General features: G+C 41.2%; 1 protein-coding gene across 1 annotated transcript in view; it reads left to right on the plus strand.

Moving 5' to 3' along the window:
- The first annotated feature begins 2054 nt into the window (after nucleotides 1–2054).
- Nucleotides 2055–14061, plus strand: part of LOC115308433 — a 31936-nt gene continuing 19929 nt past the window's right edge. The window contains exons 1-2 of the mRNA XM_040207104.1: nucleotides 2055–2252; nucleotides 12041–12189. Of these exons, the coding sequence (XP_040063038.1) occupies nucleotides 2055–2252; nucleotides 12041–12189 (347 nt within the window). The remainder of the gene's footprint in view (nucleotides 2253–12040; nucleotides 12190–14061) is intronic.

Consider the following 14061-nt stretch of genomic DNA (forward strand, 5'->3'; position numbering starts at 1 on the left):
TTCTGGGAAAGTTAAGAAGCGAAATCTTGAGAGAGCTGTATGAGTCATTGAACATTAAATTGAAGGGGGATGACAGATGCATAAGTGCCCCGTCAGTCCATTTAACAGAAAATGAATTTGAATTCTTGCTTGAGAAGTCCGATTGGGGTGTATAAATAGTGTGTGTTGTTTCAATAAACATTTAGTTGAAAGTACTGCTTAGTGTTGTCTCCCTTACTCTGTCCCTTTGATGCGGCGCATTTCGTCGAAAGAAATCATGTACCAACTAGCCCATCTGTTAGCATTGATATCACATTGATATCTTTCTAGTAGAGAGGTCATACACTCCTTTCTAACATTTATTAAGGTCGCTGGGATGTTTCTACGGTGTATAAATGTTGACATTAAGGTACTTCATTCTCACTCATTTGTGTTTGCCGATACGTAGACGTCATTTATAACCCGGACGTGCGGCGTAATATATAAAAAAAAAATATTGTTCACCTTTTCCAAGCTAACTCTATGCCAAATATCTTCTACTATCATGGAAAGATCAAGATATGAGATCATTGAACTGGAAAGCCTGAAGTTTATTGCAAAAGTTATTTTCCAATACTTTTCGAGAAATTAATGTGCTGTACCGCTAGTCCGTGACATTCTAGAAGGATTTCAATTTCATAGAGTTGAGTTTGCTAAAATCTAGTTACAGACACGTAGCTTTATTTGTCAGCCCACACATCTGGAAAGTTATTTCGAATACATAGATGATAAGATAATATCATGCTTCAATATGCAGGATCTCCAAATGGGTGCTAAAAACCGCAAATATTTTCACGCATAAAAAAAAATGACCAATACTCTCCCGGGCCTTCCTATACTTCTTGTTCGGTGTATTTCAAGTTATCACTGAGCACGTTCCTTGCTGCGTAATGTTTGACCTGTAGATATACCATTTATATCGAAAAAGTTCACACTCCCGCGAAGGTCATAATAGGCAACCTGCAATGCTGTTTGGTTTAGCGCCATCTAGCGACTGAAGCAAGAAATATTGGGTACCCCTTGGAGTGGCGGCTGCATTGTTCAAACCTGAGCTCTGGTAGCGCCACTTAGCCTAGTGTCTGAACTCTGGTAGCGCCACTTAGCCTAGTGTTTGAAGCAAGAAATACTGGGTATCCCAGGAAGCCGTGATCGCGTAACGCGCCAGTAGAGCGTAAGCTAGGGCCCTGGAGCGCCAATCGGAACGTGACTACCTATCACCGGAGCGCGCCTCAACTCCGAAGAAGTATCAGACTTTTCGCTGCGTCATGCTCCAATATGTGTGTGTTGCACTCGTATACGTCGCCCATTTCTAAGCCTTCGGCACGCAATGAGGGGCTTATTGTACACCCTTTGCCAACTTACAACGAGAAAGGGTATAACCGTGCGCTCTCACCCTGCTGGCGCCGCCTGGCCGTTGCCGGCTGGCTATATGCAGAGTTTGAATATCTCTTAGACCTTGTATAGAAACTTAATCTCCTACCACTCGACTCAGATATTTTAAATGCTTTTCAAACACTCTGAAATGATCTGGCTAAAATAAAATGTCTACCTTGAACGTCATTCATCCAAGCACGCCGCACGAGCTCTACTCGGTATATTTAGACTAAAAAGTAATACCATGCTTAGGCATTTACCCTTCCAGATGGGTGTGCATGAAATCATTTATATATTTCAGGCCAGGTGCTCGCTTCCTTCTTTTTCTGGCGCGTTGGGGTTGATAATTAAGCCTTTGGCACGCTGTATAAATTTCGGTTTTAAGCTATTGTATGCTTAGATGAGAGGTCGCCCTCCTGCAGAGGTCGTAACGTTGACGTCACGATCTGCCCGTGGGTGTAACACAATAGCTTATTCCTTTTCTTTTCAGACAACCCGTGGGATACGTGAGCTTCCGAAAAGTTCAGGTCAAGAAACGGAAATTGAAAGGGCATGAAACATATATATAACGGCGGCATTAGTTTATTTTCGTTATTATAGGCAGAACTGTGTTTGCTAGCAGTAGTCTCAGAAAGCTTAGTCAGGTTTTCTGTCCCGTGAAAATGAATTTGCTGAAAGTTATTTTTCTATGCATAGACTTGTTTATCAGTGTACATTCCACGAACACTTTTCCAGATGTTCCGCCAGAGTACGTAACTAAGGAATGCAGAGAAAGAGCTACTACATTTGAAATACCAAAAGGAGCGAGCCTTCCACTGAGTTACGACAGTGCACAATTTTGCATGTATCAAAATTTACTGGTGAGTGTTTGAAGATTATATTAAAATTCTGATTGTATTCTAGACCACTAATTACAGCTTTATATTAAGTAAGGCAGCACATATCCTTAATTTCGACAAATAGAAATGTCACATAAAGTTGTAAAAAACATGTAGTGCCATTAGAAAAGAAGTGATCTTCGTACTTATAAAACCCAGAAACAAGAAAATAAACAAAAACTAAAAAAAAACCATGACAACACAACGACGCCATACACTGGTTAGCGCTCAGCTATTGCACGCGTTGTCGTATATTAAACCTTTCGTAATCTTGCCCTGAATTGCCATCATTGAGGTCAGGGACGATTAGCTTTTTTTTGCCTATCTTGGTGTTGGAATCACTATACTTTTATACTACAGGATATGTTAAGCATTTAAAATTACCTATATAATAAATTGTGATTTTTTTAGCATATGGTCAGTAAAAACATGGAAAATTAGGCTGTCCCGTGATTACCATTTTAAACACCGTAAAACTTTACTTAGAAAGAAAACTCAATATTTTTAGAAACATTATAATTTAACTTTCTAACGTTTAATTCCAACACTTAGCTGTGTCTAGTTATTTAGTGATCGTTCCCGCATGCTTTCGCGTATCACTACCACGGGATGACGTTAAAGACCTTCAGTATTGTTGTTCTACCCAGGTACATGTGGAGTGACAATTGAAAACTTCTCACGCTGTACGGATCGTGCCATTAAAATATTGCATTCGTAAAACGTTGGGTAAATAAGAATATATTATCGGATATACAACTTAAAGAAATAGCCTGGAGGTGAAACCGGCGCTCACCTCATAACTCCAGACTTTGAGCTGAATTCAGAATTCTTCGTAACAGAGTAAGCGCACTTATTCGCTCGGCTAAGCGCCATTATTTTCAGAAAAACAGCTCTATGCTTAAAAAGTCAAACTTTGCAAGATATTGGTTGTTGAATAATAAAATACGCGGTGTTGCATTGCCTGGTTTACAAGCTGACACCTTAGCGAGTTTTCTGGACCCCATTTCCTCGCTTCGGCGAACACCTTCAACAACTTCGCGATATTTAAAGGCAAAGTTAGATAAAGCCCAACTTCGCCCAAGCTTTTACCCTACTCCAATTTAGACTCTGCATTTTTTTCACTCATGATAATGATTGATCTAAAGTCTATAATTTCAAATCGCAAACCTACAAAATTACCAGTGTATATTAAAATTCACTTTTGCGAACTCCGAAGGAATTTTAGGCCCATGCGAGACGCACTTCTACTCATGTTCAACGTAATAATAGAGTCGGGTATCATTTCTTCAAGATAAAAAAAGAAAAAAAAAAAAAAAAAACCTCCAGTGTTCAACCTCTTTTCGAGGGAGGCCAACGTGACCAGGTTGAAAACTACCGACCAATATCTATTCGATGTCTTGCTTATATTCTGGAGACGTATATTCATTTAATTATGTCTTGTTATATCGGAAAATACAACATAATATTGCAATTTCAATATGGTTTTGTGCCGGGACGTGGCACACAACCTGCTTTTGAAGGACTGTCAGATGATTAAAATTTTGGTTTTGATCACAACTTTTTTATCTGCGCTTGTTTTCTAGATGCCAGTAAGACATTTGACATGGTGTGTCATTCTATTTTGCTTAAAAACTTACCTCTATCGGTTTCCGGTGGTCATTTTTATTTTTTGCTACCCAATTTTCTCCAAGGTCTATCACAGCTTGTATATATCAATGTCATGCAGAGCACGAACGTTTCCTTACAAGTGGGGGTAATACAGAGTTCAGTTCTTTCATTATTGCTTTTCGATATTTATGTCAATGACATCCATTTATCTGTTTCAAACTATGCCATTTATCAATAAGCGGGCGATACTATTTTGCTGACGGACTATATATAATATTCAAGAGCATTTAGTTTGCTCCAAGACTGTGCTTTAGAGCTGACGAACTGGTTTAAAAATAATATAATTGATATAAATATTTCGAAAACTAAGCTCGTCTGTTTTCACAACCCCCTGAGAGCTGATGACCTAAATATTTCTTTCTTACTGCATGCATCCCACCGTGTCCATATCTTTTGTTCATACACTGTGCAGCACCTAGGAGTCACGTTCGATTCAGATTTTTTCTGGAACTCACAACTATCAAAACTTCGTTCGAAATTAAGAAGTGTTTCGTGCTTATTATATCATATCAAGATGTTTCTACCTTTTAATGTCAGGAAGCTTATAGCTGACGCATTGCCTTATGGTACACTCCTATACGGTGTAGCAGTCTTTGGCAAATGCACTGCATTGAGGCCAGGCAAGATAAATACAATTCTAAATGAATCTTACGGAATGCTTAGTATAAACCTGCGTCCTCTGATCACGATCTTTTTAAGGCTTTGTCCATGCCAAATCTGCAATATTTTTTTTTGAATCAGTCGTGCTTGGGCACTACTGGAAGGATGTTTGTAAAACTCTTCGACCAAATATCGTCCGAATATGTTCCCGTTCACTATACACGCTATGGTAAGGACATGCGGTCGGTCTATGTGCTTCAAATTTTTAATTCCCTACCTCCCAGCTTATGTGACTTTGCCTCAAGAAAAAAAAAATGAAAGCCGTTTACAACTCCCTGTAACAGTCAATTAGAGCGTAGCTCTTGAGGAGGAGGAGGGAAGGGTACTGAGGGGAGATTATACCCTTCCTTCCTCCTCCTCACCTCCTCACCCTGTCTGCTACTCCGCCCTCCGAGCGGCGTCGCCTTCGCCTCACGAGAGTCACGTGACCTCGCGTGACCCCCGTGGCGCCACGTGACCCTTGTGAGGTCACATGACGATGGCGATGACGTCATAACAATAACGTCATCGTCATCGTCATCACCAGTGACGTCATCATCGCTGACGACGTCATCCTCACCGTCGTCATCATCATCACGTGTCCCATAATGCATCGCGCGGTTACGCCGACGGCGACGCCGCTCAAGCCGGAAACGGGCGCCTAAGAGCTGCGCTCTAAAAAGCTCAGAAAAGCGCCTCGACATTTCATATGACCCACGAACCCTTGTGAATATTTCAAAATGAATTTTTATTGCTAGTCTTTTTTCTTACATCGAAGCTGTATACCTCCACCAGCCAAGGAAATTTTCGTGTCGGCTTTGCAAGCAAAAAACTCCATGCGAACAATTGAAGCCAAAACAGCATATGTCCTTTGAAAACAGGCATACAGCATAAAACTCATAATCCGTATGAATAAAGAAAATCCAAAAGAAAACCACAAAACAAGCTTAAAAACCACATGATGAATGATAAGGCGCGTGTGAGCAATAGAAACACCCTGCCACGCGTTCCGGCAAATATTAGGTTTGCGACGTGGGGAGTGACGTCACTAGCCTTTTATATATAAAAGAAGAACCCGCTTATACCCCGTTTCCCCTTACTTCCGGACGCAGCGGATGCTAGGAGCTATCTTAGCCAATCCCGTTCTGTGGACGTGGCCCGTGATACGCTTTCCGCGCGTCGATGTGCCCCCTCTCTAAGGTCACGTGACACTCCCAAAGCCTCCGATTGGCTCGAATGGCTCGTAACATTCGCTGCGCTGAAACGTAAGATGAAACGGAGCATAGCAACTGGTTTCATTGTTGCTGCAGCACCGCGATCAATAGGCCACGCATAGTTAGGACTCCCGAGCAGCAGCGTGTATACTAGGAGCGGCAAAAGAAAAGAAACGGCAATACGACCGGCGGCGGCATTTCGGATGGTGCAGTAGGCAATCGTTGCAGGTGATGCCACAGCCTCGCTGACCAATCACCTTCACAGCGTGGATTGAAGCCCCAATTTTGTTTCTGTAAACATGGGCGTTTTTTTTTTAAGGATTTTTAAAAAAAAATTATTATGTGGCAACAAAGCAAGACTTCTACATACTCGATGTCGCAAGAACTGGGAAAGATTTTGTGTTACTCGATGGTGAAAATTGACGATAGTTCCTTCTGTTTGTTTTTTATAATAATTTTCTAACTTAAAGGATTTATTCCGAATATTGTTATATATGGTGTGTCTGTGGTTTTAGGATTTTCTACCTTAAATTTTATAGCGTGTTTGGGTTTTGTTTGATGAATTTCTGACTGAAAGGATTTTTTGATATTGGGAGCGTCAGTGTCCAGTTGGAACTGCTTTAAAAACTTGGTGATAATTCAGTTTTGTTTTTAATCTAAAGCTGGCTTTTTTTTATTTTTCTGCAATTCTTAGCTGGGTGATTTCAGATAACAACGACAAAAGGGTGGCTGGCCGACATTTTTAAATCAAGTGATGTTTTTATATTGCATTCACTAGTGTCGGCTATAAGCGAATCCAACTTAGTTTTGACCAGAAAACAATTTGGGACAGGAAAAATCGTAATGCATGAAGAAGTGGACAGTTGGATTAACGGGCATTGATGGAGGGGGCATGTTTGAAAGTTAATAACTTAACCGATAAAATTAGGTAAAACTTGCTTGTAGCATGTAGTAATCACATTTATTTAAATTATATTTCAATTTCTAAAAATTGCCAAACATGCCTGCTCGAACGACAAATGTCAACATTTGGTGGCCTGTATCTCATGAAATAATTTAGTCATTATGATATACCTTTCCGATAGTATTTTTCTGATACATGGCTATTATTGAAAATATTAATTAGGTAATTGAGTGATACGATAGCCGTAATATATTTATGCAAACATGGGGAAAAATCAAACAGCGAAATATTCCGATGCGAATCATTAAAAAAAACAACACCATCTCGATTTGTTTCTTTTAAAATTGGGTACCCTGTCATACTCTATTTAGGCATTCATTTCTATTAAAACATGCTGTATAATTTTATTGAGAAAGAAGATAGAAGTCTCCAAGGTAGGGCCTTTTTCAAAGCCTAAAGTTAGGAGTACCCTAAACGAGAAGTGACTCTGAGTTCCAGTTTCAGGAAACTAACATATATCTTTCATATATTTTTTTTTCACATGAGGTCGTTGACAACTCAAGCATTCGGTCACACAGTAAAAATGAGGAGAAAATATACAGCGAATTACATAGAGCGTACAAAGAGCTATCCTATTAGAGACGTGATTCGAGAAAAGATAATGCAGTGTGAAGTTTTACTTACCGGTATATTTCATTTCGAATAAAAGAAATGACTTTGGTTCCACACACAAGAATAAAGATAGAATACCAAAATGGTTTAGGTTAGCTATGTATTTCCGGGGGCACACCATTTCAGGTGAGGGGTGCCACCGCGACGTACTGTAACACCTTCGATACTCACGGTGGATGGATCGTGGCAAGCCGAGATATTTTATCCTGCTCGAGGATAACGTTTCGGGATTCTCATATGGTGATCAGATAAAGATTACAAGCTATCACCGAGTAAAACAGTAGGTTAAATACCCCACGAAGAAAACTGTGATAAATAAGATATCTCCGCAATCGAAATGAGCAGTCCTTGGGGAATCAAATTCGGCCCTTTACGCTAAGGCTTCCCTCGATGTACCCATTCAATAAAGTTTCTTGTAACCATATCCGACTGTCCGTGCTCCGCATGTCACAGGTTCCTTCTGTTCATGACTTGCACAGCCGACACCCGTGCCAATACTGAAATGCCAGGAAAGGCGCGCACCGTCAGTCACTCTTCCTGTTTTTTTCTGTTAACGGTACCGAAAAATCTTATTTTTGTCGAGATACACAAGATGCACTCAGTTTCTCGGATAAAACGCTCACCATTGTCCTGGCCGTCTGAATTGAGTTTATTGAATGTTCTCTAAGGTTGTTCAGCGTGGCCCGGTGCTTCACGAGTCCGCCAACTCCGTCGCATGCATTTTCCCATGTCCAGACGCAGAAAATAACCCCTGGGCTTTTGGGCAATTGTTCGGTGCAAACTGGTGAAGCTGGTAGCGATTCTTAAAATGACTGGCGGCGCCGTCACTTACGTACGTCACGTACAAGTATACCGCAACGTTGTCTTCAACCCAATCTTTCACTTTTTCTAGAGCGAAGCACGTCTGAGCGGCGTCGTCACTCAGGTCCTTACTGATGATAGCAACGCTGTTTTTAGATTTTCTTGTCGTCACTACACATGTAAATATCGTAATTTTTTTTTTCTTCCAGTGGTATGCTTGAGCTTTGTCTGGAAGCACGTTAGTTCCGTTTTCAGCAAAGTCGAAATGAAAGACAATGCTCCCGCGTTGCATGCACTGCTTTTCATCGTAGATCGCTTTATCTTGCGTTTGTCGGATACGATTGTGAAATACTGTAAACGACTTATTTTTCGCGGGCTCAATATTTCGCGATTTAGGTCAAAGCTGGAGTTTGGGAATAATTCGCGGGTCCTAATTTTTGAGACGTGTTGGGATCTCAATATTGATTCCACTGTGTTTACATTTTACCGGAATTGTTCGCGGAACTTATTTTTCGCAAATTGTAGGCGATTCGCGAAATACGCGAAAATTAGGTCCACGCGAAAATTAAGTCCTCTACAGTATCCAACTTTCAACCACCACTTGACCGACTTTTAGGAAAGTCTCAAAATCCAATGTTTTTTTGTTTTGTTTTTTTACAAGGTCGCAAATTTTTATGTTGTAAGCACAATCTCTTCATCCTCTGGGACATGAAGTTCCTTTGTTGTAAAAGACTGGCCTTTTGGTCAGTGATCACAGTCTCCTTAACGATACAGACTTGTTAGTGGGTCGCACAGGAATGCTGAGTTCATTTCACCGCTGTTGAATGTTGAGCCTGTAACGTTCTTTACAGTGGCAATACAAAGGTAATAATTTGTGCAGCTCACACAAACTCACACTTTCTGGTGTGGAATATGTTTGACCCATCTAGGGTGCAAGGCATAAAATTTCGTTAGCCCAACGCCGGAATCAGGATGCTTGTCTTTGTATACACGAAAGGCCCCTCAGATTGACCGTGTCAGGCAGCGCTTTGGCACAAACGTTTTCTTCCCGTTGAGCATGACAGAGATCACGTCCTTCTGGTTGGTACCTTGTCGCGAACATTGTAGCTCGTCTTTCGTGAAGTACTCTAGGGAAGCCGACACGTTCTCAGAGCTCGCCTTGGACCTCGTCTAAGGATCCGATTCATACCACACGCCATGGTTTTCCTTACTCAGAGCGTAAACACTGTCACATGTTAACTTTTCCTAGGTTAACATGACAACAGCGTTTACGCTCGATGGTATTTAGGAAAGGCTAAAAAATTTGGGGGTTCTGCTGTCTGTCGGTGTGTCTCTTAGAGCCTGATATTATCGCCCATGACGCCAGCGAGTGGGACGGCGACAGGCACGACTGCTCAGTAAAGAGGCATCAGCGGCCATGTTTTGCTGATTGAAGCGACTCCCCTCATTCTTGGCAGCGAGCGGGGAAATGCGAAAAAAGGTTGTTTCGGCCGTTTTGCCAGAACTAGCCACGAGTGTCGTCTGCTACTTCCGTCAACTATTGCGCCATAATCGTGATCTTCGCGAGATGATTGTTGCTAGCCACAGAACACTATCACGCAGAAAGGGAATGCTTGAATAGGTTTTTATACTAGATAGGAGTTAGGGATATGTATATAAGAGAGAGAGAGAGAAATGGAGATAGAGGGGAAGATAGAGGAGCATACAGTGTCGTAGGAAAATAAAGTAAGCAAAGTCACCAGTGGCCGATGGCTGCAAGATATTTTCTCGGATCACTAGTTTGTAATATGATAACTCTTTGTACACAGTAGTTTCTCCTCACTGTTACTCCGTGAGACTGCAATAGTGGCCTCATTTAAATAAAATATAGATAAAGATTGTGTGTTAGTTTTATGAAACTGGAAATCAGAGTCACTTCTCGTATAGGGCACTGCTAAGTGTAGGCTTTAAAAAAAGACCCTACTTTGGGGAGTTGTGTCTTCTTTCTCGATCAAATAATAAAACATATCTTTAATAGCAATGAATGTCGAGATAGATTATCACAGGGTACTCATATTTAACAAAAAGCGAAGGTGGTGTTTGTTTTTTTATTCCCATCGGAAGTTTTCGTTGTTTTGATTTTTCTCCACGTTTGCCTAAATATATCCCAACTATCGTATCACTCAGATACCTTATATATATTTTTTAAATAATAGCCATATATAAGTAAAACACTATCTGAAAAGTATATGATAATGATTAAATTATTTCGCGGGATAGAGGCCTCAAAATTTTGCCATTTGTCGTTCGAGCAGGAATGTTCGTCAATTTTTAGAACACATAATATAACAGAAATAAATATTATTACAATATATTACTAGCAAGCTCAACCCATAGTTTGTGTATAAAGTTTTCAAAAAGCATTAGGATTCTTCTAACTTTCGCGTTTTAGTTATTCACTTTCAAACGCGGTCCCCTCCATCAGTGCGCGTTAAGGCAACAGTCCACCTCTTCATGCCTTACGATTTCTCCTGCCCCCTAATATTTTTGTTCTGGTCAAAACTAAGTATAGATTCGTTTATACCAGAAACAAGACAATATCATATAAAACATCAGTACATTTAAAAATGCCGACTAGCCACCCTTTGGTCGATCTTATCTTGAATCACCCAGCTGGTTTTGCCGCAGAAGCCCATGATGGCTTTGGCGAACCTGCACTCTGCCTTGATTATGCTCCTCCTTAACAAATAAATTTATTGTTTTTAATATTAGTATTATAATTATTATCGTTATCATTTCCTTTATTATGTTTTGATTATTAATATTAGTAATAGATCAATTCAAAAAGAAAAAAAAACATTGCTCTTCGTTCGCTTCATTTCCAAGAGACTTTCGAGATACCTTTCGCCCGAACAAGATATGGACCATATACACACAAATTTCACGTGCCTGAACTATTTAATAATCTGACTTCTGAAATTCTACAAGCGAATTCACTGCGTCAAATGAAAAGAATACTGAGACTTTATCTTCTCGAATGGGATGTCGCCTAGCGTGTGCCTATTTGTTAGTATGTGTATAGTATGTGCATAATTAGTCATCCAGTTTTGTACATTCCGAACTTTTTTCAGTTTGTTCTACTGATGTGTGTGTGACAAACTTCACAGTGCTTTGTTCGTGGACGTGTCAATTTTTTTTTCTGTACTTTTTGGGTGGCGTCACACAAGCCATTTGTTGGCTTCGATTGCCCCCGCACTCTTGTATGCTTTAATGAATGTGTCTTGAATACAAGTTTCTTCTTCTTCTTCTTCTTATTATTAATATTAACTCTCTCAGCATTCTTTCTGAAGTGAACCTTTGAGTTCCACGCGTCCCCACAATGCTTTAATAATCTTTCTCTATAGCTCGACATTTTGGTAACTTAAACCCGATCCCAAGATCGGCTGAGTGTTATAACCGTTAGTCTGATACACTGCATATTTTTTAACTCACACGGGAGAGAATAGTGAAACGCTGTTCAAAACTTCCACTCGCACGAAAAGGGCTGATCAGTTGAAGGGTTGATATTTGTCAGTACGGTATCCAAATATTTGCTTTTTGCTCTCGCACTTGGTGATATCTCTGTTATGAACTTTTGACTTCCCTTGTTGATTTGAGTGCTTTTCGCACATGTTAATATTTTTAGTCTCACACTGGTGGACTACGTTCTCCTTCTGAACTCGTGTGTTTGTCTGTTTCTATATGTGTGTTTTTTTTTCTTGTTTTTTTAAGTGTGCCAGCCTTATGATCGATTAACTATTCCTGGACACTATAATAAACACTGATTGATTGATTGGTTATTATTAATATTTTATTATTATTATTATTCACTTCAGTATGACTTCTCTGTTTAGGTCTTGGAAAAAATGAAATCGTTACATTTAGCTTTGACAACACCCCACTTTGGAAGGTCCATTTGCCGGATTGAAGTCCAGCGGTTCGATAAAAAAGCTAAGAAGGTTGACATGAAAATATATGATACCGATCTCCGCGGTAACTGTACGTAAGTAGAGAAGCAAATATATGCGTTCGCACATAATTGTTTACACTTACTTGAAATTGTTGTCATGAGGTGTCAACTTAAATTCAAAAGACATCCAACAGCCGCGGCGATGCATGCTTTTCGCACAGTTCAACAGAGACTTGTAGAAATGGTTAAAGAGAGATGTGACAATGTAAGCTTGAGATGGGTATGCATGTTCAAAGTAAGTTGCGGGTGCGTAAATTCGGTTATGTACACGAGTGGCAGAAAATCACCATTTCAAGATTTAAACTTGCGTATTAAGAACACCTAGTAATGCAAGTTTCTTCAAATAAAAAGTCACGCTTTCATTCACCGCTAATATATTTGATAAAATCTGGCGGAAAACAAGGTATTTCAGAATATTTCCGAACCTGCGTTAGCAGCACAGGTAACATTTTGTCCCCTGTTAGGTTTTAAAATAACACGTTTGAGAATGACGCGGCTAGAAATATAATTAATAAAAGCAAACAGAAAACCAACAAGAAATTTATGTGAATATGCCCTAGCTTTTAATAACAGCTGATATAACTTTTTGAATGACAAACTATTTGAACTTTTTTAGAGCGCAGCTCTTAGGGGCCCGTTTCCGGCTTGAGCGGCGTCGCCGTCGCCGTCGGCGTAACCGCGCGGTGCATCATGGGAAATGTCCCATAATGCACCGCGCGAGCCCCCCACCAAGGTCACGTGACCTCGTGGGGGGTCACGTGACCCCCCGAAGTCACGTGACTCCCCTGAGGTCACGTTGCCCCCTCCTCGAGGTCACGTGACCCCCGCCGATGTCGCGTGACCCCCCGATGACGTCATCGTCACTGATGACGTCACCGGCATCCACATCGTCATCGTCATCATCATTGATGACGTCACCGGCATCCACATCGTCATCGTCATCATCACTGATGACGTCACCGGCATCCACATCGTCATCGTCATCACTGGTGACGTCACCGGCATCCGCATCGTCATCGTCATCATCACTGATGACGTCACCGGCATCCACATCGTCATCGTCATCATCACTGATGACGTCACCGGCATCCACATCGTCATCGTCATCATCACTGATGACGTCACCGGCATCCGCATCGTCATCGTCATCATCACTGATGACGTCACCGGCATCCACATCGTCATCGTCATCATCACTGATGACGTCACCGGCATCCACATCGTCATCGTCATCATCACTGATGACGTCACCGGCATCCACATCGTCATCGTCATCATCACTGATGACGTCACCGACATCCGCATTGTCATCGTCATCATCACTGATGACGTCATCAGTGACGTCACTGATGTCGTCACCGGCATCCGCATCGTCATCGTCATCATCACTGATGACGTCATCAGCGACGTCACTGATGACGTCACCGACATTCGCATCGTCATCGTCATCATCACTGGTGAAGTCATCAGTGACGTCACTAATGACGTCATCGGTACCCGCATCGTCATCGTCAGTGATGACGTCATCAGTGACGTCAGTGATGACATCATCGGCATTGGGGGTCACGTGACCCCCAAGGTAACGTGACCCCCCCTGGTTAGTTTAACCCCCCCCCCAGTGCCCTTCCCTCCTCCTCCTCAAGAGCTGCGCTCTAATTCGGCGTTACAGGGAGTTTTAAGCGGCTTTCATTTTTCACTTGACTACTGAAATATGGGTAAATTAATTGAAGTTATAGTGAAGCAGCTTAACGGTGTCAGATATCAGCAATGTCTCATGGGACCACGCTCTTGCAAGGATTTGCTGCATGTGGTCTGCTCTGTTGTACGGCATCAACCTTTCATGAGCATTTATCGAAACTCCATGAAGATACACGTTTTGCGTTTAAGCATATAAATTATTTTGCA

This window comes from Ixodes scapularis, unplaced genomic scaffold (genome assembly GCF_016920785.2).
Source record: "Ixodes scapularis isolate PalLabHiFi unplaced genomic scaffold, ASM1692078v2 PGA_scaffold6__148_contigs__length_123643588, whole genome shotgun sequence".
Lineage (NCBI taxonomy): Eukaryota > Metazoa > Arthropoda > Arachnida > Ixodida > Ixodidae > Ixodes > Ixodes scapularis.